Below are 26,822 nucleotides of genomic sequence, written 5' to 3'. Positions count from 1 at the left end.
GGACAGGGCCGTGTAAATCTGAGTATCATCTGCATAGCTGTGATAGGACAGCCCATAGTCCTGTAGAATCTGGCCAAGAGGAAGCATATATAAATTAAATAAAAGTGGACCAAGAATAGAGCCCTGGGGGACACCACAAGTCACTGGCACCTTCTCAAAAATATTATTTTATTTTATCATCTATAAGAATCTTATAGTCAATGGTATCACAGGCAGCACTAAGGTCAAGAAGTAATGGAAGAGATACCTTTCCAGCCTGTGTATTTAAGTGGATGTCATTAATGACCTTGATTAGAGCAGTCTCAGTGCTGTGATTAAACCGGAACCCAGACTGGAATTTGTCTAGGCTACTGTTTATGGACAAGAAACTAGTGATTTGCCTGAAAACTATTTTCTCAATGATTTTGCCAAGGAACGGTAAATTAAAATTGGTCTGTAGTTACTTATCAGAGATGATTCTATTTTTTTTTAAGAGGCTTTACAACTGGAGTTTTTAAGCACTCATAAGTCTGTATAGAACAATGGTCTTGACTGAAGAACCCAGTGGCGGTTCTACATTTTACCCCCACCATTGTGTGCTGCCCCCTGCCTGATGCTGCTCTGGGTGACTAAATCCAACACTGGAAGATCCCACAAAATGACATAATTATTAAGGGTATAGTAAATGCAGAAGAGTGCTTTGCACATCAGTCCAACTGAGGGGGTGAGTCCCGGTGGGAAACTGATGTCGGTGCATATTTTCCACAGACATTATTAGCAAAGTAGGTCCATGCTTTAAATTTCCACAAGAGTCCGAGTGAAAGGAGGATGAGGACGATGAGAAAGGCAGTGATGATCACTCCTGTATGACCTACAGAAACAGAGATGATTTAAGAGTGATGTTCAGTTCTTTGATACAGATGTAGGAGAACAGTGAACACATTCAGTACACACTACAGCTCTGTCTGTCTTTACAATGAGGGAGAGATCTGCAGAGTTAAGGCTCTTAAGGTGGTATTGTTGAGTTGTACATGGTAGTGTCTGAGAACTGTGCAGGTATCACTCCTTTACTGCATTAACTGATAGTCGATGTTCGATGATAAACCAGATTTAAAAGGAGTGAACACTTTGCTGGTGTAACATTGTCCACAGGTGGCTGAGGGACTGGGTGAGGGTGTGAAATTGTCCACATGTGTGAGTGAGTGAATGACTGGGTGATTGTGTGGTACTCAGTGATGGACTAGCACCCTTTCAAGGGTAGTTTATACATGCCTTGACCCGATGATTTGGGGATGGTTCTGGATGGCTTAGTAAATATGCAGCTATTACACACACACGCACACACGGTGAATCTCAGATGTTGTCAGTGATAAAGTAGCTTCATTTTATAATCAGATTTTATTGAACATGGAGAGAAAGCTGGTTCCCCAACACAGACAAATTAATAAAGCATTAGACTGCTCTACATTAAATTAGAAGTCAAAAATCTACAGAGTTTCTCATGTTCTCAAATGTTTGTAAATACATGAGTACAAGAACAATGTTACCTTTAACACTAACCTATATAACAATCCCCTTGTTGTAGCCTAATTACATTAACAATTAAATAAATAAGTAATGTATTGACTTACTTCCTGAATCACTCCTTTCATTGTTGGGAATCTCAGGAGCTGTGAAAAACAGTGAAAAGAGAAACAATGAGCTCCTCGTTCATGGTCAGGTGTATCATTGTAGTAGGAAGAAGAAATATATTAGCCTTCAGGACAAGAGCCTCAAATATTTAAACAGCTAACTCAAATTTATTGAAATTATTAACCTTTATAATTGGGTGAATGTGTGAAATTGTCCACAGTTGTAAGTGTAAGAATGACTGGGTGAATGCACAAGTGATTGGGTGTGTGTGAGAAACTGTCCACAGGCCTGTATATTAGTGAATGGGTGAGTTATATTAACAAGGAAATGAACAGGTTATTTGTTGACTCACTTGCTAACTCTCTGCTTGGCTTGTTTGGGATCTCTTGTTTTGCTGTGGAAAAGAGTTAACAGAAACATTGAGGTCCTACTGTATCTTTGTGGTAAGACGTATAAATAAATCAGCTGTTATGACAAGATCCTTGAATTATGTAGCTAAATCACATTCAGTGAAATCATGAATCATTCTCTGTTTAACTGTAGAAATCATGCCCAATCTCCTCACCATCAACGGAGAGTTCCACACGGTGAAGGAAGACACGTTTAGGTGCGAGGTCTCTCTTGCTTCGTTTCACCACCAGGTAACTCTCGTAGACCCCTGCATCCTCAGCTCTAACGTCCTTCATCACCAGAGAACAGTTCCCCTTCAGCAGTTGATCTTCTGGAACGTCCACACGACCTTTGTACCCCTCGCTCTGATACACCACCTCTCCCTGTCTCTCAAACACTGTCTCAGAATTGGTGCGCCACTGCACATGAGGACTCTCACTGGACGACTGTGCTTTGGTCACATTTCTACAGTCACAAGGAAGAACAGCTGAGGAATCCACTGTGGCAGTGATGTTGATTTGAAGTGGTGTAGGTTCAGAACCTGGGTAAAATATAAAATATAAAGCATAAGCAAAAGTCAAGTGATTGTGAGGTAGTCACTAAATATCAAAGGAGGTCTTACCGATATGGTTTTTTTGGTTGCTAGGGTGTTGCTAGGTGTTTCTTATAGGGTTTCTAGGGTGTTACTGTGATATCCTAGGTGGTTGTTAATGACAGTATAGTGTTCCAGGTGGTTGATAAGATATAGCTAATAAGTTGCTATCGTGCCCATGTTTGTTGCCAGGGTGTTGCTTGGTGCTTGCTGTGGTATTTCAAAGGAGGATACAGTGCAGCAAGGATGTTTTAGGTGGGTCCTAGTGTGTTATATATCATGTAATTTCTGTAGTGTTCCAGGCCACTCCGAGTGTGTTGGCATGTATCTCCCAGCAACATCACCCTATCAAACACCTACAATATTTTAGAAACTTTCTGGTATAACAAAAATACACAATACCCAAAGCAACCACATAAGATCACAGTAAACACATGCGAGGGTGTCTCTGTAACTACCTGGAATAAAAGAACAGTCACCTAGAATACTACCCCAACAGAGAACAACCACCAAAGAACAGCCAAACAACTGTCTGTCACTCATGTGTAATACATAGCCACTGCAAAGCAACTCCAAAGTATCTAACTGGAACAGCAGAGTAACCACCTGTCAACGCCTTAAAAATCACCTGGAATAAAGAATAGGATCTAGTTGTTTTACCTGTGCATGTGATGAGTGACAGGATGAAAACCCAAAGGTAGCTCTTCATGTTCATCAATGGATGAGTCACTGAAAAATAGTCAGAAAAGCCACACTGGCATATTTTTAAAATGAAAAATAATATGACGAAGTAACATGCAATATAAACACAGACCAGCCATAACATTATGACTACTTCTTGTATCTAAATTCATTGTCTATTTCATCAGCTCCACGGACCACACAGGAGAACTTTGTAGTTCTACAATTACAGATTGTAGTACATATGTGTAGTACCCTGTTTTTCAGCGCTCAGGACCCCCACAGAGCAGGTGTGATGTGATGGTGGATCATTCTCAGCGCTGACGTGGTGGTGGTGTGTTAGTGTGTGTTGTGCTGGTGCAAGTGGATCAGACACAGCAGTGCTGCTGGAGGTTTTAAAGTGCCATTGCCGGTCAGAGAATAGTCCACCAATCAAAAACAACCAGCCGACAGCGTCCTGTGTCACTGATGAAGGACTAGAGGACGACCGACACACACTGTGCAGCGACAGATGAGCTACTGTCTCTGACTCTACATCTACAAGGTGGACCAACGAGGGAGGAGTGTCTCACAGAGTGGACAGAGAGTGGACACAGGGTTTAAAAACTCCAGCAGCACTGCTGTGTCTGATCCACTCTACACCAGCACAACACACACTAACACACCACCACCACGTCAGTGTCACTGCAGCACTGAGAATGAGGATGATTATAATGCATGTTATATCAGAGGAAAGGAAAGTGGGTTATACCTGAAAACATAATTTATTATATAAAAATTAGGGACATTTATAAAAATTTCATTTTGAATAGTTTCTGAAAACGTCTGAGAACTGAAACTATGAAAATACACTAATCATCCATAACATTAAGAATCATCTGCCGAACAGTAGCTTGGTCTAACAGCTCTGACCCACTGAGACATAGTGGAATAAACAATATTAATCAACTCACATGTCAGTGGCTTTAATCTTGTGATGAATAATTGATGTAAGTTATTAGATTAATATAAATATTGAAACAATACAATATTTGGTGCTTTATCTCATGAATTACATTTGTTTTTTTTTCTGAAAATGAACAATAATTGTTATTAATGCTTACAAAACTTTTAAAATAAGTGAAACAGTAACCGGTTTATCCATTTCCAATGTTGGCAGTTCTTTTCACAACACTCTGGGACTATAGACACCAAGTGCTGACGTGTTTCATTTTGCCACGCAGGGGTAACCCAGCTGAAAAATCCAGCATAACACCAACTTTAGCTGGTGGCAGGTTTTAGATGTTTTCAGCTGGTCTTTGATGGTCAAGGTGGTTGGAAAGCTGGCAATTTATTCAAAACATACCCTATACCGGTAAGCTAGCTGGTTAACCCTCTCTTGACCAGCGTGCTTGAGCTGGTCATGCTGTCTTTTTTCAGCAGGGAAGGTGAGTCAGACCTATTCCCAGAGGCTTCTTATTAAACATGCACCAGCATCAAGAGGGGAAAGTATGGAGAGAGATTAGTCTCAAAATACTTTAAAAATGTGTAAATGTTAAGTCACAGATATGTTTCACTGTTCACAAATGAACACATCCCAATGTGTGTCTCACAAATACAGTCCCATTCATAAACACATGTGTTTGGTTTTCATAGATATATCACAATTTTATGTGGAAATAAATACATTTGTTTAAAGTCACATTGCAAATATTTGTAAAGTCTAAGTCTCGAATCTCTCTCCATAGGAAAGAGGTTTCTGTTTGTCCTGCACTTTCCCTGTGATAAGACCCTCTACAAAAAGTCTTTATTATTTAGATACTGCTTACATCATGCTTTCTACATTTAAACACAGCTTTTAGACTGAAATATATATATATATATACACTGCTGTACCGCGGTGAGAATTCAGAATAAAGTAGTTAAGTCACATCTAACACAGTGGAGTTGTACTCAGAAACATGTCACACGCTCCAGAGTCACTGTGTGTGTCCAGAAACATAATCGATTCAAACGCCACAGTAAAGAAGACAAAGCAATAACAGAGATTCTTGTGTTAGCAGCTGGAACTTACCGAGTTCAGTGTGAAGTTACGATGTTACCAGCGACTCGAGTGAAAGTGACTCAGAACAGCTTGTCCGCATAAGGCTCTTCCTATTGGGGGGGGGGGGGGGGGGGGGCGTGAGCGGAGCGGGACCAGAGCTGAAGAGTAAATCATAGGAAGTCGAACTAAAAGCACGTGTTAAGCAGAAAACAAGAACCAACGTACCAAATCAGCAGCGCTACACCGCAGTCACGGGCTGCGCTCCTCGACCAATGGTGTGTGAAACTGCATATTTCACTCAGTGGAGTTTATTCCTGGAACATGTTGCACTTTGTTCCCACCCTGTTCACTCTTACCACTGAACATCTGTGCATGGTGTGGTCCACTGCAAGAACAGGATGTGGGTACAATGCTCATAAGATTTTGTTGTGGGAATTGTTTAATCTACATTTTAACATTCCTTCTGAGGAGAGAAAGATCCTTCTCTGCTGATCTCATGCCTAGAAAAGGCATGATCACATTTAAAACTCAACTAAGAACAAGTAACAAATAATAAAAAAAAAAGCAGATGATCTCAGCACTCTGGTGGAGAGTGGGCAAAGAATGTCAGAAATTCAGTTTGGAGCCATGACATGAAGAGATTTGAAAACATAATCTTTGCTATAGGAATGATGAGGACATTTCCAAAACAGTTCACAGGGATGGTAACTTAGATACTGGTCTGAAATAGTTAAGAACTCATGGGTCCACACTGTACTTTAAGAGAGGCTGAACAATTTCATGTTTTAAATAAAATGGAACAAAAACATTAAACTCACAGCTATTTATTATTGACATAATACTGGGACCCACAGTCTGGAGCAACACATCCTTAAGAGAGTGTCTCTCAAATCTCAAACTTCATAAATCTAACAGATTGGAAAGCAATGACGATTGAAAACACAGGTAAATCAGAAATATGAACTGGGGGTGAAATGAGACCTTATGTTGTTGATGTTGATTGAAAAATAATATCAAAGGCCTCTTTTCCACTGCACGGCCAAACTGTTACTAAGACACCATTCCACACCGGTGCTGACCCCTTAGACTAATTACAGTTTCTTTTTCCATTTGCTGAGTTGCAAAATCCATCCATCCATCCATCCATCCATTATCTGTAACCGCTTATCCAATTCAGGGTCGCGGGGGGTCCAGAGCCTACCTGGAATCATCGGGCGCAAGGCGGGAATACACCCTGGAGGGGACGCCAGTCCTTCACAGGGCAACACAGACACACACACATTCACTCGCCAATCCACCTGCAACGTGTGTTTTTGGACTGTGGGAGGAAACCGGAGCACCCGGAGGAAACCCACGCGGACACGGGGAGAACACACCAACTCCTCACAGACAGTCACCCGGAGCGGGAATCGAACCCACAACCTCCAGGTTCCTGGAGCTGTGTGACTGCGACACTACCTGCTGCACCACCGTGCCGCCCTGAGTTGCAAAATCAAAACCAGGAATCGTCTCTAATAATAATTACACTATGGATTCTGACATTGGATGTGTCCAGTCTCACGTTCCTACCTTAACTTCACAGAGTTTGGTAAGTTACTGCATTAACTTGTGAAATGGAAAAAAGTTACATCATGCTAATAAACACTGGGCTCAGGTTACCCTTCATGCTGAGAAACTGTAAACTGGGCCAAACATTCTTCACAGGTCTCACTGCCTCCACTCAGTGACTTTTCAGGAATCCTGTGATTGGTACTTAATCTGTAGCCATGAAGAAAATGTAGATCTTTTTAGGTTCTCTCCTCTTTCAATGATTTAAAGTTTATTGTTTTCTCTCTCTCCTTCTTTCAGGAAACTTTAGACCGTGTCTCCTTCAGACCACTTCAGCTGACCTCAGATACGTCCACCCCAGAGAAAACATCACTGCCCTGTAACATCACTGTGGAGAATGAGCTCTCATGGTTTCACCAGAGCTCAGAGGAGATGAAGATGCTGATATCAGCTGAAAGACATTAACTTGATAAACAGTTTTCTCTTTGTTACAATGTGGATAAATGTCACTTTGATGGTAAAGAAAGCAGTGGGTCAGTCAGTTTAGGTATTGACAGTGTCCCTGAGACTGCTTCAGTTTGGAAAAGACATCAGACTGAGATTCACAGATCATTATTTCCTTTTTTAAATTTTACATTGTACGTTCACTCAATCAAATATTATGAATCTTTATTTATTTGAACACACAATATTATAATAATTTTTGCAAACTCTTGAAAATGTATATTTTCAATAAACAATTATGAAAAGAGGAGAAAATACAAAGCAGATGAATTTTTAAAATAGGTCCAAGGGATTTTTTATCAGCAACTCAATATATATTCATTTTCTCATCAATATATCATATTCATTCTGTGTCTATGGAATAAAGAAGCTCAAAAAATCATGGGCTGGAGTAGTGTTATTGATCTAGATCATTTTTAAAATACTGTGATTAGCAATATTTATAATATTATTTAGAATTTTATTGTCTTCTTTTACAAAGTAATGGATGTATTGTCTTATTTGCTTTTACAAATTAAATTCATGAAAAGATTTTGTCACGCCCTTGTCCTGTTTGTCTGTGTTCCCCACCATGTGCTCTCTTAGCACCTGGCTTTGTTTGTTATTGTCCATATCTCCGCCCATGTCCCTCCTTTGTTCCTCCTCGTCGTCAGTGTCATTTGTAATCCTGCCCCCTCATTATCTGTTTCACGTGTCCCTTGTCTGTGTTGTATATTTAAGTTCCTTTGTGTGACTCCTTCTTTGTTGGACATTCCACCTTCGTTTGGTGCTCTTTGGTCTGTCTGTCTTCTCTGTCCTTCATGCCCTCCAAGCCAATCTTTGTATCTCTCTTGTCTCATGTCTGTCTGTGTCCAAGTTAAGTCTGTTTAGTTCTCCCTGTCCAGGTTTGTCTTTCTATCTCTATGTCTAGGTTTAGTCTGTTTAAGCTCTCTCTCTTTAGCTCTATCTGTCTAGGTTTGTCTGTCCAGTTCCCTGTCAGTCCAGTTCCCTCTCTTTGTCTAAGCCCCTCTGTCCAGGTCATTCTGTCCAAGTCTCTCTGTGGCAGTCTTTCTTTGTTTAAGTATGTCTGTCTAGTTATCTTAGTCTGTCTCTGTATTGTTATCTTGTGTTGTAAATAAAATTAGTCAGTGTGTTTTAGCAAGTGCACCTATTTCCAGGTGCTGGCAGTTTTTTGATGATCCACATCCTTTTCTACAACATACTCACACCATATACAGTACACAGATGATTGTGGACACCAGTTACAATGAGAGAATCCAGTTCTTTAATGTGTACCCACTGTGGACAGAGAGGTTCCACTGTGTGCACTACACATGCATAGATTGAATATTAGATTTACATTTTACTTTTTTAAATCTCAAAATTCTTAAATTCAAAGAAAACAAAAACAGTGCCTTTGGAGTGTTTCTATTGGTCCCTTCATCATGAAATCAGTAAACACTGTAAATCGAAGATTTATGATTATTTATATATATGTCAAAATATAGATAGATACATGGTTTTGTTATTTTTGTTATTGTCACGCCCTCGTCCTGTCATGTCTGTTTTCCCCGCCATGTGCTCTCTTAGCACATGGCTCTGTCTGTTATTGTCCATGTCTCTGCCCTTGTCCCGCCTTTATTCTGCCTCCTTGTCCGTCCTCCTCGTTATCTGTCTCAGGTGTGTCTTGTCTGTGTCGTGTATTTAAGTTCCCTTGTCTCACTTCTTGTTTGTCCCTAGTTTGTTCATGCCTCTAGTCATTTGTGTTGCTTCCAGTGTTGCTGTGACGTGTTACTCAGTCTGGTCTGTCTCAGTCATTTCCTGTGTCATGTTATTGAGTCTGTCTGTTGTGTTTGCTCTAGCCCTCTGTGTTTAGTTCCTGATTTAGCACTGTGTTTATGTTTAGTGTTCTCTGTCTAGGTCTTTAGTCTGTCTGTCTTTCCCGTTTGCTATAGGTCTCTGTTTTAGGTTTAGTGTGTGTCATTTTAACAGGATAAATGTTATTCATGTCACCTGTGGGAAAGCCTGGGTAGGCCATGGGTGGCAGGGTTTGAATATTTGACCCTCAACAATGCAGCTGTGTTGAATATAACAAACAGATACAATTTTACAAAACAACTAACAAATGCCTTTAATATTCTTCCTTTCCATTCAACATTTAGCTCTAAACAAATATAAAAAATGTGGTGGTGTTCTGGCAAAAATTGTGTAATATTTCACTTAAACACAAAGCTGCACCAATGAACTTGTCAGACATTAAATAAGGGGCTGTGGTGTCGATGTATTTGTGTCGTTACAAGGACAGAGGCGATGGCTTTCAGTTTTGTTAAATATGGAGCAGAAATTGAAAGGAAGTAGAAATCAATAACCCTAACAATGTATAGTGCACAAATGAAGGCACGCAAAGTGAAGTGTCCCAATTCTACTCTCAGCTCTGACCTCTTGAACACTCTACCTTTGCTCACCCTTTATTAAAATAATCAAACAATATATGTTATTTTAAATTAATTTCATTCTGTTCTAAAAACAAACATGACCCCCACAGAACCACAGTAGAGCCGCTATGATGTGGTTGGTAGATCATTCTCAGTGCGGTAGTTACTCTGATGTGTGATGGTGGTATTGACCAATGGCCCTGACCACTGAAGAACAGGGTGAAAGGGGACTAATAAAGTATGCAGAGCAACATTTTCGACAGACAGTCTGTAATTACACAGTGCTGCTGTGTTTTCAGTGGAACTCAGAGAATGGACAGAGAGGTTAGAAACAAGGAGGTGGCTTTAATGTTATGGCTTATGATGGTACAGAGTGAGTGAATAGTCACAGGACACCCTTTTATTTCTTTGACCTGCTCCATGACCAACTTCCCATTGAAAAACCATGCCCTTGATCCAATATGGCAGCTTTCCCATTACCTGCTTGAGGCATTCAGATAAGAGTGTCCTGTGACCTTTGACTCACCCTGTGTCATTCATTCAAGCCTAATCTACAAATGCATGTAATTTATAACATGTTGCTCACCTCAATAAGAACAGGATGCTGTTGACTGTGGTTAAGAGTCTGTTCTAGCAGCATAGTGGTGGCCATCAGTGTATGAAGAGAGTGAAGTGCTGGTAGAGAATCTCTGAGGGTCCAGTGCAGAATCTCAGTCAAATGGACAAACTCCCATCTGTGTTTATCATCCAGCTGCTGTTTGGTGAGTTCACAGAACATTCACAGGTTCACTGATGTAAAGAAATAATACATGTTTCTGGCTCTAGCCTAAATACCTCTGACTTTACTGGTTTTTGAAATGTCTTTGTATTCCTCTTAATGCTGTTGTGTTCCAAGTTTTTTTTCTTTGTAAATGTTGTTGATGTGACTCAGGGGGCCACCGCATAATTTGACACCTGCAACACACTTCAAAGAAGTCACCTCAGAAACAAGCTGAAATGTTCTGACCAGAGAACTTTGGAGCTAAGCTTGTGGCCAGAGGACTGCATTGTTGTTTTGACATTATATACGGTTTTCTCCTTCCATAAAATAGTTCCAAAAAAGTTGCATTTTTGGGTGCAGTTGTGACAACAGTGTGTCCATTGACAACAAAATATGTGGCTATATTTAGAATAGTAGCAATGCTCTCATGAGCCACGGTCCTTCATCACTGCTGAGCCTTTGGTGGATACTCATTTTATACCATTTATATACGCCTGCTTATAGTGGAATATAAAACTGACATTTTACCTCTCTCCCATAAGAAATGCAGGCATGTAATTCTAAATGTGTTTATATTTACAAAATGCAATTCATTTGCTCAATGACAACACTAGACATCATTTTATGATTTTGTTTTTAAATAAAGAATTAACACATCACTGATTTCAGAGTTAATACATTTTACAAAATATGCAAACCATCCTGATAATGGATTTGTAAAATAAAGCAGCCCCTTCTCCCATTCATTTTCAACAATCCACATTACACACATCTGTATCCACTACTCAGGTGATGCCAACACAAATGTTTCTAGTAATGACTTCATCAACCATTGATCACGAAAAGGCATTTTTTGAGGCTTAAGCATCTAGCATTTGTTAAGATAACCTTACAGACAAGAATGATACATACATGTCACATGCTAACTTGCTAAGTGGCCAAAATGATGTCAGTTATAGTGCACTAAGGTGACAGGGTTTTTTTTTAAAGCCACTTAAAACTGGGAAGAGTTTGCCTTGCCTCAGGTGCCTTAACTACCTCCTATCAACAAAAAAAAAAAAAAAAAGAACAGACCAAAACATGTCAGTAACACAGTGACCATCACCAAGAGAAATAGGTCTTTGTTGTTTAGAAGTGATATATTCTCAGGAAAATGAAATGCATTCACAAATTCAAAATATTGTGTGAAATGAGGTGAAGTCCTCATTTAAAGACAGAAGTATGTGTTTCCTATCTGCTGTAGTTGTTTAACAGTGTAACCCAGGGTCTTGTTCAGCATCACAGCGCTGTGTTTTACTGTAGTTCTCTATTGCAGACAAGAATGTTTAGTTTTTCTTATCTCATTATCTTTACAGATTCTCCAGTTTCATCAGATCCTGCAGAGTGTCCAGTTTCCCCTCATTTTCCAGCTCCTGAGCTTTACTTGATTATAATTATAATCTTAATCACTGTGGGATTGGTCCAAACGAGCATCGTCTGTTTAGCTGTGTTCTATTTCAAGACACAAGGTAACAACTTCCTGCTTAAAGTGCTTCCTGTGATCAGAGTGTGGTTAAAGCAGAACATCAGTAGACGCTGAAGTCAGGTTTATAATTGAAGTGTGTGTGTGTGTGTGTGTTGTCCTGGGAAGGACTTGTGCCCCCTCCAGGGTGTGTTCCCGCCTTGCGCCCAGTGATTCCGGGTAGGCTCCAGACCCAACGCGACCCTGAATTGGATGAGCGAACTGGATAAACTCCTCCCCAAAAACATCTGAGTTGACCTCCCTGTTCCAGCCTTTATGGGCGTGGTCCGTTTGGACAATCTTACAATCTCGGCTAAATAAAACAAGAATTCTGTCCAATCGCATTTCTTATTTTTCTCCTACCCATTGTTTTAGAGTGTCCTCTTGCACCTTGGAGCTCAGTTCAGATATGCTGTGGTTAAAATCCTTTTCTGCATTTACAAAGTGTAACCGAGTGTGCATCTCTGCCAGTCTGCAGTGATATCAGAGGAGAGTTGCTGGACATTAGTTAAACTTACGGCATCAGGCATATGGCATTTTGCTTGAAACCTCAAGCTACACCTTAAAGTTTGCAATAGTCATAGGTGCCAGAATATAAATGGCTTAAACATTTAAGGGGGAACTGGAATTATTAGCTAACTATCAGACTCTATTGTACTACTAGCAATGATTTATGCTTGATATGAAGTAAAGAGTCATAATACATTGAAATGACATTAAGATAATTCAATGATTATCAAAGTTTTTAAGTAAATATAAACATGAAGTTATAGGTGTCTTTGGTCACTCCATCCATTTTGCGGGTGATACATAAGACATCCTCATAACACTCCATTTGAAGATTTGCACTTTGGAAAAATATCTGTTTGAAGGGCCATGTCACACTAACACTTCACCCTACACTCCATCACAATAATAATTTAGAACCCCTACCCCTAGGCAAAAAGGAGGGATAGGGCTCGGTGATAGGGGCAAAGGGTGAAATGGGATTGAGCCTTAGAAACTGGGAGTGACTGACCCAGAGACAAACCTTTCTGAACTCTGTCCGTCCCAGTTCCACCAAATTCATTCATCTGGCCTTAGTCAAGAATCGCCCTTCTTCTCTTTTGAGATGTCTCATATGAGCATTTTTTTTTCTCTTAGGCAGCACTACCATATTTTTTTGTCAGAGTTGTGCCCCAACCAAATATTTGGTGGGAAACAGATGTTATAACGTGAGCCACTTCCTGCTCAAATGCAGTTTCCCGCAGTCTGTAAATGGAGAAAGTTCAGTTCTGTCTACTTTCACCTGATTGACTAATCACAATCATATTTGCACAAACCTGAAATCTGTTGAACTTTAGAGAACTGAATATTAAACAAAAACACTGAATTTAACAGGACACTGTTCTGTGTGCATGCAGAGGTTGGTGAATTTATATATGTATATATTTCTTTTATTCCCCCTTTCTTTCGTGTCAGAGCTGCAGTGAACCGTTGTCAACTGAGAAGGTCAGAAACACTGGTCAAATACAGCTGATAAAGTTGTAATTTTTTTGTTATCCTTTCAATTGTTGTAGAGGTTTATGTTGTGTTTTTCTCTCCAGGATGTGGACCTGACCAGATCTGACCAAACAAAACCACAGAGCATCAGTGGACTTCTTACAATTGTGGTTTTTAAAATTATGAATCAGAAATTAAGGCTTGTATGGATCAACAGCAACAAACAAACTTAAATTAGAAGTCTATAATACAGACAGCAAGCATTTAAATTCAGAACTGCAATAGTTCTGAATTCTGTCCCACCTCCCCCTAGGCATGAAGCTCATGTGGCGGCCAGTTTGAGGAAAAATAAATCCACACAAAAGAGAGAGAGCAAGACAGCCAACATGTTTACACAGAAAAGTGTTAACATGCTAAAACATGTACCAACACTAGAGAAAGGCAAAAGATATTATCCTCCTGGTAGATTTTCCCTTTCACCATAAATGTGGTTTGAATAAACAGGTGTCAGCTTCTTATTCACAATTATTGTATTCAATCAGTAAGGTCTACCTTAAGTGGGTCTGTTTACAAGACTAATACTGGCATTATCCACCAGAATCATATTTGAATTTTCAGTTCTACATTAGTGAATTATGTGAAATGTGCACCATTTCATTGAAATACCTGCAGTAAAGCAAAAAGTGAATGTGCCACTTAATTTATTAAATTAAGCTGATGTTGTATTCCTTAGTTATTTTACCTTCCACAATAAATGTCATTTTACGAGGCAGATCTTTGCATGTTATTCTCAATTTTCATATTCATTTATTCATTGTTTGTAACTCTTATCAAGTTCAAGGTTGATCCAGAACCGGTGGGCGCAAGGCAGAAACACACCAGTCTTTCACAGGGCGACACACACTCACACATTCACTCACACCTACGGAGCTGTGTGACTACGACATTACCTGCTGCGCCACCGTGCTGCCCCATTATTCATAGTTAAATATTTAATTCAACTTTAGCACTAGAAGCGCTGCACCTGGTTATACTTATATCTAGACCTATTTATAACTGGACCTACTTATATCTAGAGCCACACCGGTCATTTGACCATAGCAACCTATTTATAAAAAAAAAAAAAAAAAAAAAAAAAAAACATTAATTTGCACAAGATGGAATTCCAGATCCCTGCATTCATGCCGTACTAGAAATGACATTTTTATACCTTAGGGCCTTTACATTTTTTAAATAATTCCTGTCAAGGCTTGTTTATACAAATTTCCATTTTATTGGTGGAAAAATGTCAATCAGATATATTTCAATCAATATTTCAAGGCTGTATTTCTCTTTTCTACCAGCGGGTGTCAAAGTTTCGCTCGTTGTAACTCTGTAATGTAATCTGTTATTCAGACATGGGATTCATATTTATATTTATAGCAGCAGCATATGTAAAGTTTGTATTAATATAAAACACATGAGACATGGTTGTGGTGAATACATGACATGCTTTAATATCAAATAATCCAAAAGGATTTCAACCTCTAAATTTATAACCTTTTAATAAGTACTATAGAAAAGGAAGTTTACCAAGTCTCTAAATCAAAACTATGAAAAAAAACTTACTTACAGTTCACATTAACTCTTGCCCAGTGATTCAACAGGAGGCAGAGGTTGTTAAATAGAAAGATCTTTTATTTTCCCATGAACCAATTTATCAAAAGGAATTCAATAAACAAGCCAAAAAATAGAAGCAGAGTCCCAGAATTAATCAGCTGTAGAAAGGGTGGTGGGTTTACTGTCAGCCTCTTTCCAGATCACCCAGAATCCTCTCTGTGTTACCTCTCTCCCTCAAACATAAATAGATCTTTAGAAAATAAATATATGGAGCATAAATCAGACTCACTGTGATAGAATGAATTAAATGAGAACAATAGATGGGTGAACAGACTATTAAAAGTAAACGTGGAAGGAGAGCATCCAAAAGAATAGGCTGATGATCAGACAGAATTTTATCAGCTATTTCTATATTTTCTATATTTCCAGCATTGAAACTAAATTATAAAACAAGAGCAAGTGTGTGTCTGTGCTCTTGTTTTGGGCCATTAACAGACTCAGAGTCAGACCAAATAAGTCGGTGAGATTTAAAACAACTCTCCAATCAGAAGCTTTGAGGAACAGAGATATTTATATTAAAATGAACAAGGATAAAAATTTTTTAAAAATTTAGACAAAATAGATGTGAGGAAATGTGAAAATTCATTGACAAAAGCCTTATTTTATTATCATTGTTTATTTTTTTGGTTGTCCATGGACCAGTACACAAGTCCGTGGGCTTGCAAGATTTAATTGACATAGTTGCATTTTGAAATATGTGAACTTCTGCACTGGCAGTGCTCTGTGTTGCTAAGGCCCCCTCCATGACTAGTAGTTCATGAAGTTGCATCCAGGGGGAAAAAATTTTTTCCTTGCTGACACTAGTGAAGAAAAGTAGCCAGTGCGCCTCATGTCAAACAAATCAAACAAAAAGCAGGTTGATGCTCTGTATTTTCTCAGAGGCCCTGGAGTAGTCCGAGTGAAAGGAGGATGAATGTGATGATGGAGGAGAGAGAGTGGATCACTCCTGTATTACCTGCAGAAACAGAGATGATTTAAGAGTGATGTTCAGTTCTTTGATACAGATGTAGGAGAACACTGAACACATTCAGTACACACTACAGCTCTTGTCTCTCTTTACAGTGAGGGAGAGAGATCTGCAGAGTTAAGGCTCTTAAGGTGGTATTGTTTAGTTGCACATTGCATTATTTCAATGCTGGTCTTTCAAGGGGGGGAAGCTCAATTTTGGCCTACATCATAAAATGTGTCGGTTTATTTATACGTAAATTCTACCCTCTGTTCCTTTTCAAGAAAATGATCTGTGACCCTGTCGTACCAACAAGGCGTCTTTTCCAGGGACTTGACTAGTGTCCTCTCAATGGCCAGCAGAGCTAGGCTGCTTAAACGGCCTTGGCCCATGTGAAGTGTGTCCGCCTGTGAGTGCTTTGTGACGGTGGAGGGGCTCAGCAGCACCCGCTGGACAGAAACTGCGATAGAAGTCAGAAAGAGTGATAGAAGTCAGTCTCCAAACACAAGCAGCTACAAAAAACCCACCAGAAATAGAAGCTCGATTTGTCACTAGTCGTTTTTAACAAAGAAAATGCCGCTAAAAGAATCAAGAAAGTCTGGTTCAACTCAGAACAGAATGAAAATGTAATGCTCCCACGGATCTTTACACCAAAGGATCGCTGATTCGCTCATTTCGCTGTCAATCAAAAAGGGATTCAGCCTCAGACAGATCATCCAATCATCATGCAGAAGCTGAGCGTCTGGGCCAGCCGAGGCCAGCCCACTGCCCCATAGACCCCCAGAGACGCTGAGCGTCCGATGGGCGGGACAAAGCCCAGCATTTATCCAATGACTCGTCTCGTTTCGCTGCACTTCGCTGATTCGCTAATGAACTCTGTGGACGCTGTTTAAAGCACCATGAAACTGCGGGAAAGCCGCCTCTTTACCAGTGATAAGAAGCTGATTCTGAACAAAAGTTGAGCGCGTTGTAGTGCATATTTATTCAATGACATGTACACACAACAGTATATATTTGATCACTTATTTTTTGACATTTTAGGGGAAGCTGAGCTTCCCTTGCAGTCTTAGAGCAATCACCTCTGCATTATTTCAGAACTGAGCAGTAATCGCTCATACACTGTGTAATATTTCTGTGTAATCAAGCAGAAACAGAAATACTGAGCAACATATTCACTCACGTGGTGCTTCTTCTGCTTTTTCATGATCAGCTGGATCAATAGGGTAAGGGGAAAAAAAAGAAAAGTAAATTAGCCTTAAATCAGATTCCATGAAATCATTAATCATTCTCTGTGTAACTCTATAAACATCAGGCCTGATCTCCTCACCATCAACAGAGAGTTCCACCCTCTGCAGGAAAACATGTTCAGACTGGAGAGAACTCTGCTCTCGTCTCACCAGCAGGTAGCTCTCGTAGACTCCCTCATCCTCATCTGTAACTTTCTTTAAAACCAGAGAACAGTTCCCCTTCAGCAGTTGATCTTCAGGAACGTCCACACGGCCTTCATACCCCTCGCCCTGATACTGCTCTTCTCCACTTCTCTCAAACACTGTCCCAGAAAAGGTTCGCCACTGCACATGAAGACTCTCACTGAATGTCTCTGGGCTGGAAATATTTCTCCAGTCACAAGGAAGAACAGCTGAGGAGCCCACTCTGACGCTGATGGAGATTTGAGGTTGTTCAGATACAGAGCCTGGGTAATACATAAAATACAAGACTTAAGCAATTCCCAGGTGGTTGCTTAGTTTCCAAGGTGGTTGTGAAGGACTTACTAGGAGGTTGTTATGATATTGCTGATGGTTGCTAGAATATTGCTAAGACATTTCTGTGGCACAAAATTTGTGGTTGCTAGAATCTGATGGATGTTTTTATTTGGTTAATATTTTTCAGATAATAAAGTTTTAAATTTAAAGTTTTAAAAATGATTTTTTTGTTAGGTGCATTTCAGTCTGTCACCACAGTGAGCAGGCTTGGGCAACCATGCGTATACATTTTCAGTCACAAAAATGATTTCCCTTCAGTAGCATTAGCATCAAACAGAGAACAGCAGTGATGTCTGATACCACCGATTTCCTTTCTGATCCGATACTGAGTAAAATTCAGGCTGGTATTGGCAATACACCTAATGTGTCTGGTAAATCTAAAAAATTAGTGCATTTAAAAATCATATCTTCAGAAAGAATACAAGACATCAAAGTAATTCACTTATTTTAACAGTTAAATCAAATTAGACTGACTGTAAATAATAATAAATATATATTTATAGATAATGTTGTCTAGTATATTTTTCAAAGTTCAAATTGCTGTTTTAGCACAATTGCTCTGTATAATTTAACTACACCTAGTCTATGTAATCCACTTTAAATGATAAATTCTTTCTAAATCTAAGTATTTTGGCCTGTGTGAGCTTTTCTCAGTGACACACATTATTACTCCAAGCTGAACTCATGCAGCTATTTGTTGGAGGATAGATTTTTTTGTTACTTATTTCCAATAACCATATTTATTAATTTGAACACATCCAACAGAAACAGTGCTTAGTGCCGCTTAAAGCTCCACATTTTCTCAGGCACTTCTTGATGGTATGATGTGGTATATGTGGTACAAAGATAGTGGAGCCATTCTTCACCAATGGAAACCTCAAGGCAATTGGATATGCGAAATTGCTACATGATGATGTGTTTACCTCTTTATGCACTGAAGCTGGCACATTCCCTGAGTTTGTCCAGCATGATGGTGCACCACCACATTATGGGTGTCATGTCCAAGCATTCCTAGTTGAACAGTTTCCTGGAAAGTTGATTGGAGGTCATGGGCCAATAGAATGGCCCCCAAGGTCTCCCGATCTGACCCCCTTAGATTTTTATATTTGGGGTCATCTGAAGGCAATTGTCTATGCTGTGAAGATACGAGATGTGCAGCACCTGAAACTACGGATACTGGAAGCCTGTGCTAGCATTTCTCTTGCGGTGTTGCTATCAGTGTGTGAAGAGTGGGAGAAGAGGGTTGCAGTGACAGTCCAACACAATGGGCAGTACTTTGAACACAGTTTATAAGTGGTCAGAAACTTGTAAATAACTCATGAAAGTATAAAATTACGTTAAAACCAGTTTGATGTGTCACATGACCCTCTTCCCATTGAAAAAAACAAAAGTTGGATCCAAAATGGCAGACTTCAAAATGACCACCATGCTCCCCCCTATATATTATAGAAGGTTAGAAAGGTGCCTTGTCATGATAAATCCTCCAGCTTGTCCTGATGGTCATTGCTACAAAAACTTTTCTAGAATAATCAAATCATTTTTGCGTGGGTTTGTAGCTCTACATTCCTATAACTCCACATTTATACATTTACGTTTCTGTATGTTGGTTGGGTGGTCCTAATCCCACTCTAAATCAGGATTGATCAGCTTGGCAAACCAGTAAATGGCACAGTGGCTCATGTCCATACAGTTAAACCAACAAAATGGATACATTATAATTTCACTGTGCTTTCTGGTGTGTCTCAGCAGCACAGTGGCTTTATTGATCAGGGAAAAACTCCATCCATGCATTTAAATATTTACATTAATCAAACCAAGCACTTGGGATTAGGTCATTAAATGTAAGGCTGTTAAAATATATACTTAAGCAAACAGCTTATAATACATACGTATATAAAAGTAATACTTCATATTTAATGAAATAAAACCAAGCATGTTGATCATGAAGTGACTCTTCTTTGTTCTACTCAGCACTGTGCATAAGCCAGAGTCAGGAGTGGGTCTTGTGAGTGTGTCCAAACCTGGTTTGATAAATGTAAATAATTAAATGCTTGGATGGAGTTCTTACCTTGTACCCACTGTGCTGCTGCGACGGAAGAGCCCATTCTGTATGTTTTATTGTGCAAATATAGAAACGTAAATCTAGAAATGTGGAAATTCAGAAATGTAGACAGTGGCAGATTAAGGCATGGGCAATATCAGCCTCGGATCATGAGTGAATTCTGTAGCACACTTTGAATTTAAACAGAGAGAATTCACTGTGACCTGAACCCATTCTAATCAGTGAATAAAGCCTTTTTAAAAACTTACTCTCACTCTATCCATTTATTTACAGGGCTGTCCTTGTTAAAACAGCAGATCTCTGAACAGTGGAAGCAGTTAAAAACAGTCCAAATAAACTCACCTTGAGTTGTCTTTTGTAATTCTTAATAGCTTAAGTGAACTTGGAATGCACAGAATGGGTCTCCCTATCCACTGAAAGTAGAAGGGCAGAGGAGTGGGATAAAACAAGTTTGTCAATAGCCCCACACAAGTTAGAACACCCACTGAATGTAGAAATGTGGAAATAGAGAAATGAATAAATATAGGGAGAAAAAGCGGATATATAGGAATAACCCCGATAACATTTAACGTAGGGGATTGTGAAATATATCCAAGATATTACATACATTTTTATTTATATTAAATTATTTATTTGTGCATTGTTTTCATAACAACCACCAAAAGGCTGCCAAATAATCGCCCTGCAATCAAGTTGAATATATAGCCACCGTATAGCAACACCAGAGCATCTAAGTGGAATAGCACAGCAACCACCTGGAATTTCCTAACAGCCACCTGGAAGAATTAACAGAATCTAGTTGTCTCACCTGTGCAGGTGGCGAGTGACAGGGTGAAAACCAGAAGGTATCTGTTCATAATTATTGCTGGGTGATTAACTGAAAAAAGTCAGAACAGCTTTGCTTTATTAATATGTTGACATTCACTTTCAAAAGCTGAAAATGTTTAGTATCTTAAAATAATGGCTTAATTTCTCTTAATATAGACAAAAAGTTCTTACACAGTGCTCACAAAGCACTAATGGATCTACAGGCATTATAATGTGTTGATGAACTTAACATGAAAAAAGGATTAGGGGCTTTACCTCAAACATTAAGACCCATTAAGCCCACCTGTTCATTTTTGTTGTCTTAGCCACAGATGCTCCACCCACAAGTTGGTGGAGATTCTGATACTTTCAGAGCACTAACTTGGCCATTTTTTAAATCAGGTTGCATATTTACATTTCTCAGTACTGTGTACTGGTTAATAGTTAGAAACACACTGTCTGCCCTATGTGTACTGGACCTGTATTGTTAATCCTTGAAAGTATACCTGGAGGTATGCTGCTTTGTTTCATTGTATACTTGTATAAGGTGTACAAATACATTTTAAAGGTTTCTCTCTCTCTCTCTCTCTCTCTCTCTGTGTGTGTGTAAGATACGATAATTTAAAATTCAAATATTCTCCCTCTCTTTTGTCATTTTATGGTATCTACTGCATAGTATTGATAAAGTCATTTTATTTAAAAAATATCCTTGTTTTTAAAACAAAATGAATTTTTAATACTATATGCAGCAGTTAGAGTAAAATGACATAAAAGCAGGAGAATGTTTGAACCTCGAGCTTTAAAACTTAATTGTAAATCTAATATGTAGCTGGAGTTACAATAAAGCCACCTGAACACTTGAATGTGATGTAACATGGGAATTAACCTTAATAATACATGTCTGTCGAGAGAATTAAGTAAATCATTCCAGATTTCACTTAAACAAATAAAATGAAATTCATTATAATAGTTTGTCTAAAGCACTGCGGTTAAGCCAGCCACCGTTTGAGAAAACACGGTTAAACTAGCCGCACGTCAAAACCGGTAATACTCAATGAGCGTGGAGCTCATACCCTTCATTTTAAAGCAAAAGTAATGGCATTTAACCGGTTTATATATTGGTCATTTCTAGTAAGCAGTCCATACAATCAACAGATCAGTTCAGGGTTTACTACACTATGTATCTATGAAGTATGAGATGATTTTACTGTATAGTTTTTATGTAAATGACATTCAAAATCCCTATAACTTTTCCATTGTTTTTTTTTTTTACCTGAGTCAAGTTCACTGCTTTGTAATATGGTCATTTCTAATAAGTAGTCCATACAATCAACATATATCAGTTCAGGGTTTACTACACTATGTATCTATGAAGTATGAAGTGATTTTACTGTATAGTTTTTATGTAAATGACATTCAAAATCCCTATCATTGTTAGTATCATTGTCCATTGTTTTTAATGTTAACTCAAGTTTTATGTTTTATAAAATGGTAATTTTGAATAAGTAGTTCACACAACCAACAGATATCAATTCTGTGTTTACTATACTATGTGTCTATGAAATATGAAGTGATTTTACTGTATAATTTTTGAGTAAATGACATTCAAAATCACAATTGTCCAATATTTTTTAACCTGAGTCATGTTCACTGCTTTATAATATGGTTATTTCTAATAAGTAGTTCACACAACCAACAGATATCAGTTCAGTGTGTACCACACTATGTACCTATGAAATATGAAGTGATTTTACTGCATACTTTTTGAGTAAATGACATTCAAAATCACAATAATTCTCTATTGTTTTTAATGATGACTCAAGTTTGATGTTTTATAAAATGATCATTTCTAATAAGTAGTCCACACAAACAACATATATCAGTTCAGGGCGTACCATACTATGTATCTATGAAGTATGAAGTGATTTTACTGTATAGTTTTTATGTAAATGACATTCAAAATCCCTATAAATGTCCATTGTTTTTAATGTTAACTCAAATTTGATGTTTTATAAAATGGTAATTTTGAATAAGTAGTCCACACAACCAACAGATATCAGTTCTGTGTTTACTATACTATGTGTCTATGAAATATGAAGTGATTTTACTGTATAGTTTTTGAGTAAATGACATTAAAAATCACAATAATTGTCCAATATTTTTTAACCTGAGTCAGGTTCACTGCTTTATAATATGGTTATTTCTAATAAGTAGTCCACACAACTAACAGATATCAGTTCAGTGTGTACCACACTATGTACCTATAAAATATGAAGTGATTTTACTGTATACTTTTTGAGTAAATGACTTTGAAAATCACAATAAATGTCCAATATTTTTGAACATGAGTCAAGTTCACTGCTTTATAATATGGTTATTTCTAATAAGTAGTCCATACAACCAACAAATATCAGTTCAGTGTGTACCATACTATGTACCTATGAAATATGAAGTGATTTTACTGCATACTTTTTGAGTAAATGACATTCAAAATCACAATAATTCTCTATTGTTTTTAATGATGACTCAAGTTTGATGTTTTATAAAATGATCATTTCTAATAAGTAGTCCACACAAACAACATATATCAGTTCAGGGCGTACCATACTATGTATCTATGAAGTATGAAGTGATTTTACTGTATAGTTTTTATGTAAATGACATTCAAAATCCCTATAAATGTCCATTGTTTTTAATGTTAACTCAAATTTGATGTTTTATAAAATGGTAATTTTGAATAAGTAGTCCACACAACCAACAGATATCAGTTCTGTGTTTACTATACTATGTGTCTATGAAATATGAAGTGATTTTACTGTATAATTTTTGAGTAAATGACATTAAAAATCACAATAATTGTCCAATATTTTATAACCTGAGTCAGGTTCACTGCTTTATAATATGGTTATTTCTAATAAGTAGTCCACACAACTAACAGATATCAGTTCAGTGTGTACCACACTATGTACCTATAAAATATGAAGTGATTTTACTGTATACTTTTTGAGTAAATGACTTTGAAAATCACAATAAATGTCCAATATTTTTGAACATGAGTCAAGTTCACTGCTTTATAATATGGTTATTTCTAATAAGTAGTCCATAATACCAACAGATATCAGTTCAGTGTGTACCACACCATGTACCTATAAATTGTGAAGTGATTTTACTGTATAGTTTTTGAGTAAATGACTTTCAAAATTCTCATAATTGTCCATTGTTTTTGAACATGGGTCAAGTTCAATGCTTTGTAATATGGTCATTTCTAAGAAGCAGTCCATACAACCAACAAATATCAGTTCAGGATTTACTATACTATGTATCTATGAAATATGAAGTGATTTTACTGTATAGTTTTTCTGTAAATGACATTCAAAATTCCCATAATTGTCCATTGCTTTTGAACATGAGTCAAGTTCAATGCTTTATAATATGGTCATTTCTAATAAGTAGTCCATAATACCAACAGATATCAGTTCAGTGTGTACCACACCATGTACCTATAAATTGTGAAGTGATTTTACTGTATAGTTTTTGAGTAAATGACTTTCAAAATTCTCATAATTGTCCATTGTTTTTGAACATGGGTCAAGTTCAATGCTTTGTAATATGGTCATTTCTAAGAAGCAGTCCATACAACCAACAAATATCAGTTCAGGATTTACTATACTATGTATCTATGAAATATGAAGTGATTTTACTGTATAGTTTTTCTGTAAATTACATTCAAAATTCCCATAATTGTCCATTGCTTTTGAACATGAGTCGAGTTCAATGCTTTATAATATGGTCATTTCTAATAAGTAGTCCATAATACCAACAGATATCAGTTCAGTGTGTACCACACCATGTACCTATAAATTGTGAAGTGATTTTACTGTATAGTTTTTGAGTAAATGACTTTCAAAATTCTCATAATTGTCCATTGTTTTTGAACATGGGTCAAGTTCAATGCTTTGTAATATGGTCATTTCTAAGAAGCAGTCCATACAACCAACAAATATCAGTTCAGGATTTACTATACTATGTATCTATGAAATATGAAGTGATTTTACTGTATAGTTTTTCTGTAAATGACATTCAAAATTCCCATAATTGTCCATTGCTTTTGAACATGAGTCAAGTTCAATGCTTTATAATATGGTCATTTCTAATAAGTAGTCCATAATACCAACAGATATCAGTTCAGTGTGTACCACTCCATGTACCTATAAATTGTGAAGTGATTTTACTGTATAGTTTTTGAGTAAATGACTTTCAAAATTCTCATAATTGTCCATTGTTTTTGAACATGGGTCAAGTTCAATGCTTTGTAATATGGTCATTTCTAAGAAGCAGTCCATACAACCAACAAATATCAGTTCAGGATTTACTATACTATGTATCTATGAAATATGAAGTGAATTTACTGTATAGTTTTTATGTAAATGACATTCAAATTCCCCATAATTGTCCATTTGTTTTTTAACATGAGTCAAATTCACTGCTTTGTATCATTAAAAACAATGGAGAATTATTGTGATTTTGAATGTCATTTACTCAAAAAGTAAAGTCGCTTCATATTTTATAGGTACATAGTATGGCAAACACAGAACTGATATCTGTTGGTTGTGTGGACTACTTATTAGAAATAACCATATTATAAAGAAGTGAACATGACTCAGGTTAAAAAATATTGGACAATTGTGATTTTGAATGTCATTTACTCAAAAATTATACAGTAAAATCACTTCATATTTCATAGACACATAGTATAGTAAACACAGAATTGATATCTGTTGGTTGTATGGACTACTTATTAGAAATAACCATATTATAAAGCAGTGAACTTGACTCAGGTTAAAAAAACAATGGACAATTATAGGGATTTTGTATATCATTTCCTCAAAAACTATACAGTAAAATCACTTCATATTCCATAGGTACATAGTGTGGTACACACAGAACTGATATCTGTTATTTGTATGAAATACTTATTAGAAATGACCAATATATAAACCGGTTAAATGCTGTTAATTTCTCAATAAAATGAAGGGCATAAGCTCAGGTCTTCATGCGCATTGAGTATTACCGCTCTGTCACTAGTATACGCGCACTAAAATCTGACGTGCGGCCAGTTTAACCGTGTTTTCTCAAACGGCGGCTGGCTTAACCGCAGTTCTAAAGCCTACATGGATCAGCACGGTTACAAACAGCACAAATACAACTGCATGCAGTGTTTTAATGCCTACAGCAGCTCACACATCATAGTTTAGATTTACTTGAAACTGATATTCACACAGAAGACCGTTATGTAAACACGATAATAGGAACTACGGTTTAGAAACTTACAAGCGAGAGACAAACAAACGCACACACACACACACACACTCACACTGAAAGTCCCAGCTGATTGGTGATTCTCTCCGAGCCGTTTAGTCAATAAAGTTAAAAGCTTACCATTGTAACCCGTATCTTCTCTACCTTGCTTCACATCCCAGAAGAGACAACAGTGGAGCAGTACATTCAAGTGAGCAAAACCGAGGATCACATATTCTAGAAAGAGAGAGACAGTTTAGTCTTTGTCTATACTTCACGGTGTTAAACAGCGGAGAAAGGCTGTTTAAGACTGTCAGTCACACCTTTTAAACGGAAGAGACCACTTTTCTTCCAGAGAGACTGTAAACACAGATACGGAGTGTTTTTTTGTTTCTTAGTTCCTATTACTTCACTGAAAGCTGCGCGCGCAGATATGGAGCAGAGTAGAGACAGGAAAGGAGCACAAACAACTGAAACTGGCGAGATACACAAAATAGCTCTCTCCGTGTCAGTTTTACAGTCTGTGCATTCATTATCCGAGGCATATCTTCTCTAATCGCCCAGCATTACACCACTCCAAAGAGGGAAGATTCCCATTTAATTGTAAGTCAAGGATTTCAGGACAATGGTAGGAATTTTCTTTTTCAGTGTTATCTTTCCCCCATATACTAAAAAATAAGGGGACCTGCCCATGATTGCCTTGGCTGACTTCCTCTCAGTATCATCGTCTCAGATCTTGGATTCATTTGTTTCTGTACTGTCTTAAATTGCTTCCATTTTT

General features: G+C 37.8%; 2 protein-coding genes and 1 long non-coding RNA gene across 3 annotated transcripts; 1 reads left to right on the top strand and 2 right to left on the bottom strand.

Annotated features, from left to right (window-relative positions):
- Positions 1 to 567: 567 nt before the first annotated feature.
- LOC136693803 (uncharacterized) lies at positions 568 to 5,362 on the bottom strand. Its single transcript, XM_066666967.1, has 6 exons — positions 5,328 to 5,362; positions 3,254 to 3,322; positions 2,177 to 2,542; positions 1,964 to 2,005; positions 1,611 to 1,649; positions 568 to 850 (listed from the first exon to the last, which is right to left on the bottom strand). Exons 2-6 carry the CDS (start codon positions 3,306 to 3,308, stop codon positions 687 to 689), a joined length of 666 nt encoding a protein of 221 aa, XP_066523064.1. The 5' UTR covers positions 3,309 to 3,322; positions 5,328 to 5,362; the 3' UTR covers positions 568 to 686.
- Positions 5,363 to 10,156: 4,794 nt separating this feature from the next.
- Positions 10,157 to 12,279, top strand: LOC136693949 (uncharacterized). The gene is made up of 3 exons (XR_010802133.1): positions 10,157 to 10,524; positions 11,879 to 12,031; positions 12,154 to 12,279. It is a non-coding gene; the product is annotated as an uncharacterized lncRNA (long non-coding RNA).
- Positions 12,280 to 14,986: 2,707 nt separating this feature from the next.
- Positions 14,987 to 26,574, bottom strand: LOC136695099 (butyrophilin subfamily 2 member A2-like). The gene is made up of 6 exons (XM_066668925.1): positions 26,365 to 26,574; positions 26,183 to 26,278; positions 20,745 to 20,813; positions 17,439 to 17,804; positions 17,292 to 17,321; positions 14,987 to 16,120 (listed from the first exon to the last, which is right to left on the bottom strand). The coding sequence occupies exons 3-6, from the start codon at positions 20,791 to 20,793 to the stop codon at positions 16,041 to 16,043; spliced, it is 525 nt and encodes a 174-aa protein (XP_066525022.1). The 5' UTR covers positions 20,794 to 20,813; positions 26,183 to 26,278; positions 26,365 to 26,574; the 3' UTR covers positions 14,987 to 16,040.
- Between the last annotated feature and the right edge of the window lie 248 nt (positions 26,575 to 26,822).

This window comes from Hoplias malabaricus, chromosome 4 (genome assembly GCF_029633855.1).
Source record: "Hoplias malabaricus isolate fHopMal1 chromosome 4, fHopMal1.hap1, whole genome shotgun sequence".
In the NCBI taxonomy this organism is placed as follows: domain Eukaryota; kingdom Metazoa; phylum Chordata; class Actinopteri; order Characiformes; family Erythrinidae; genus Hoplias; species Hoplias malabaricus.
Note: the sequence above shows the minus strand (reverse complement) of the source record. Positions and strands in the feature narration are given on the sequence as shown.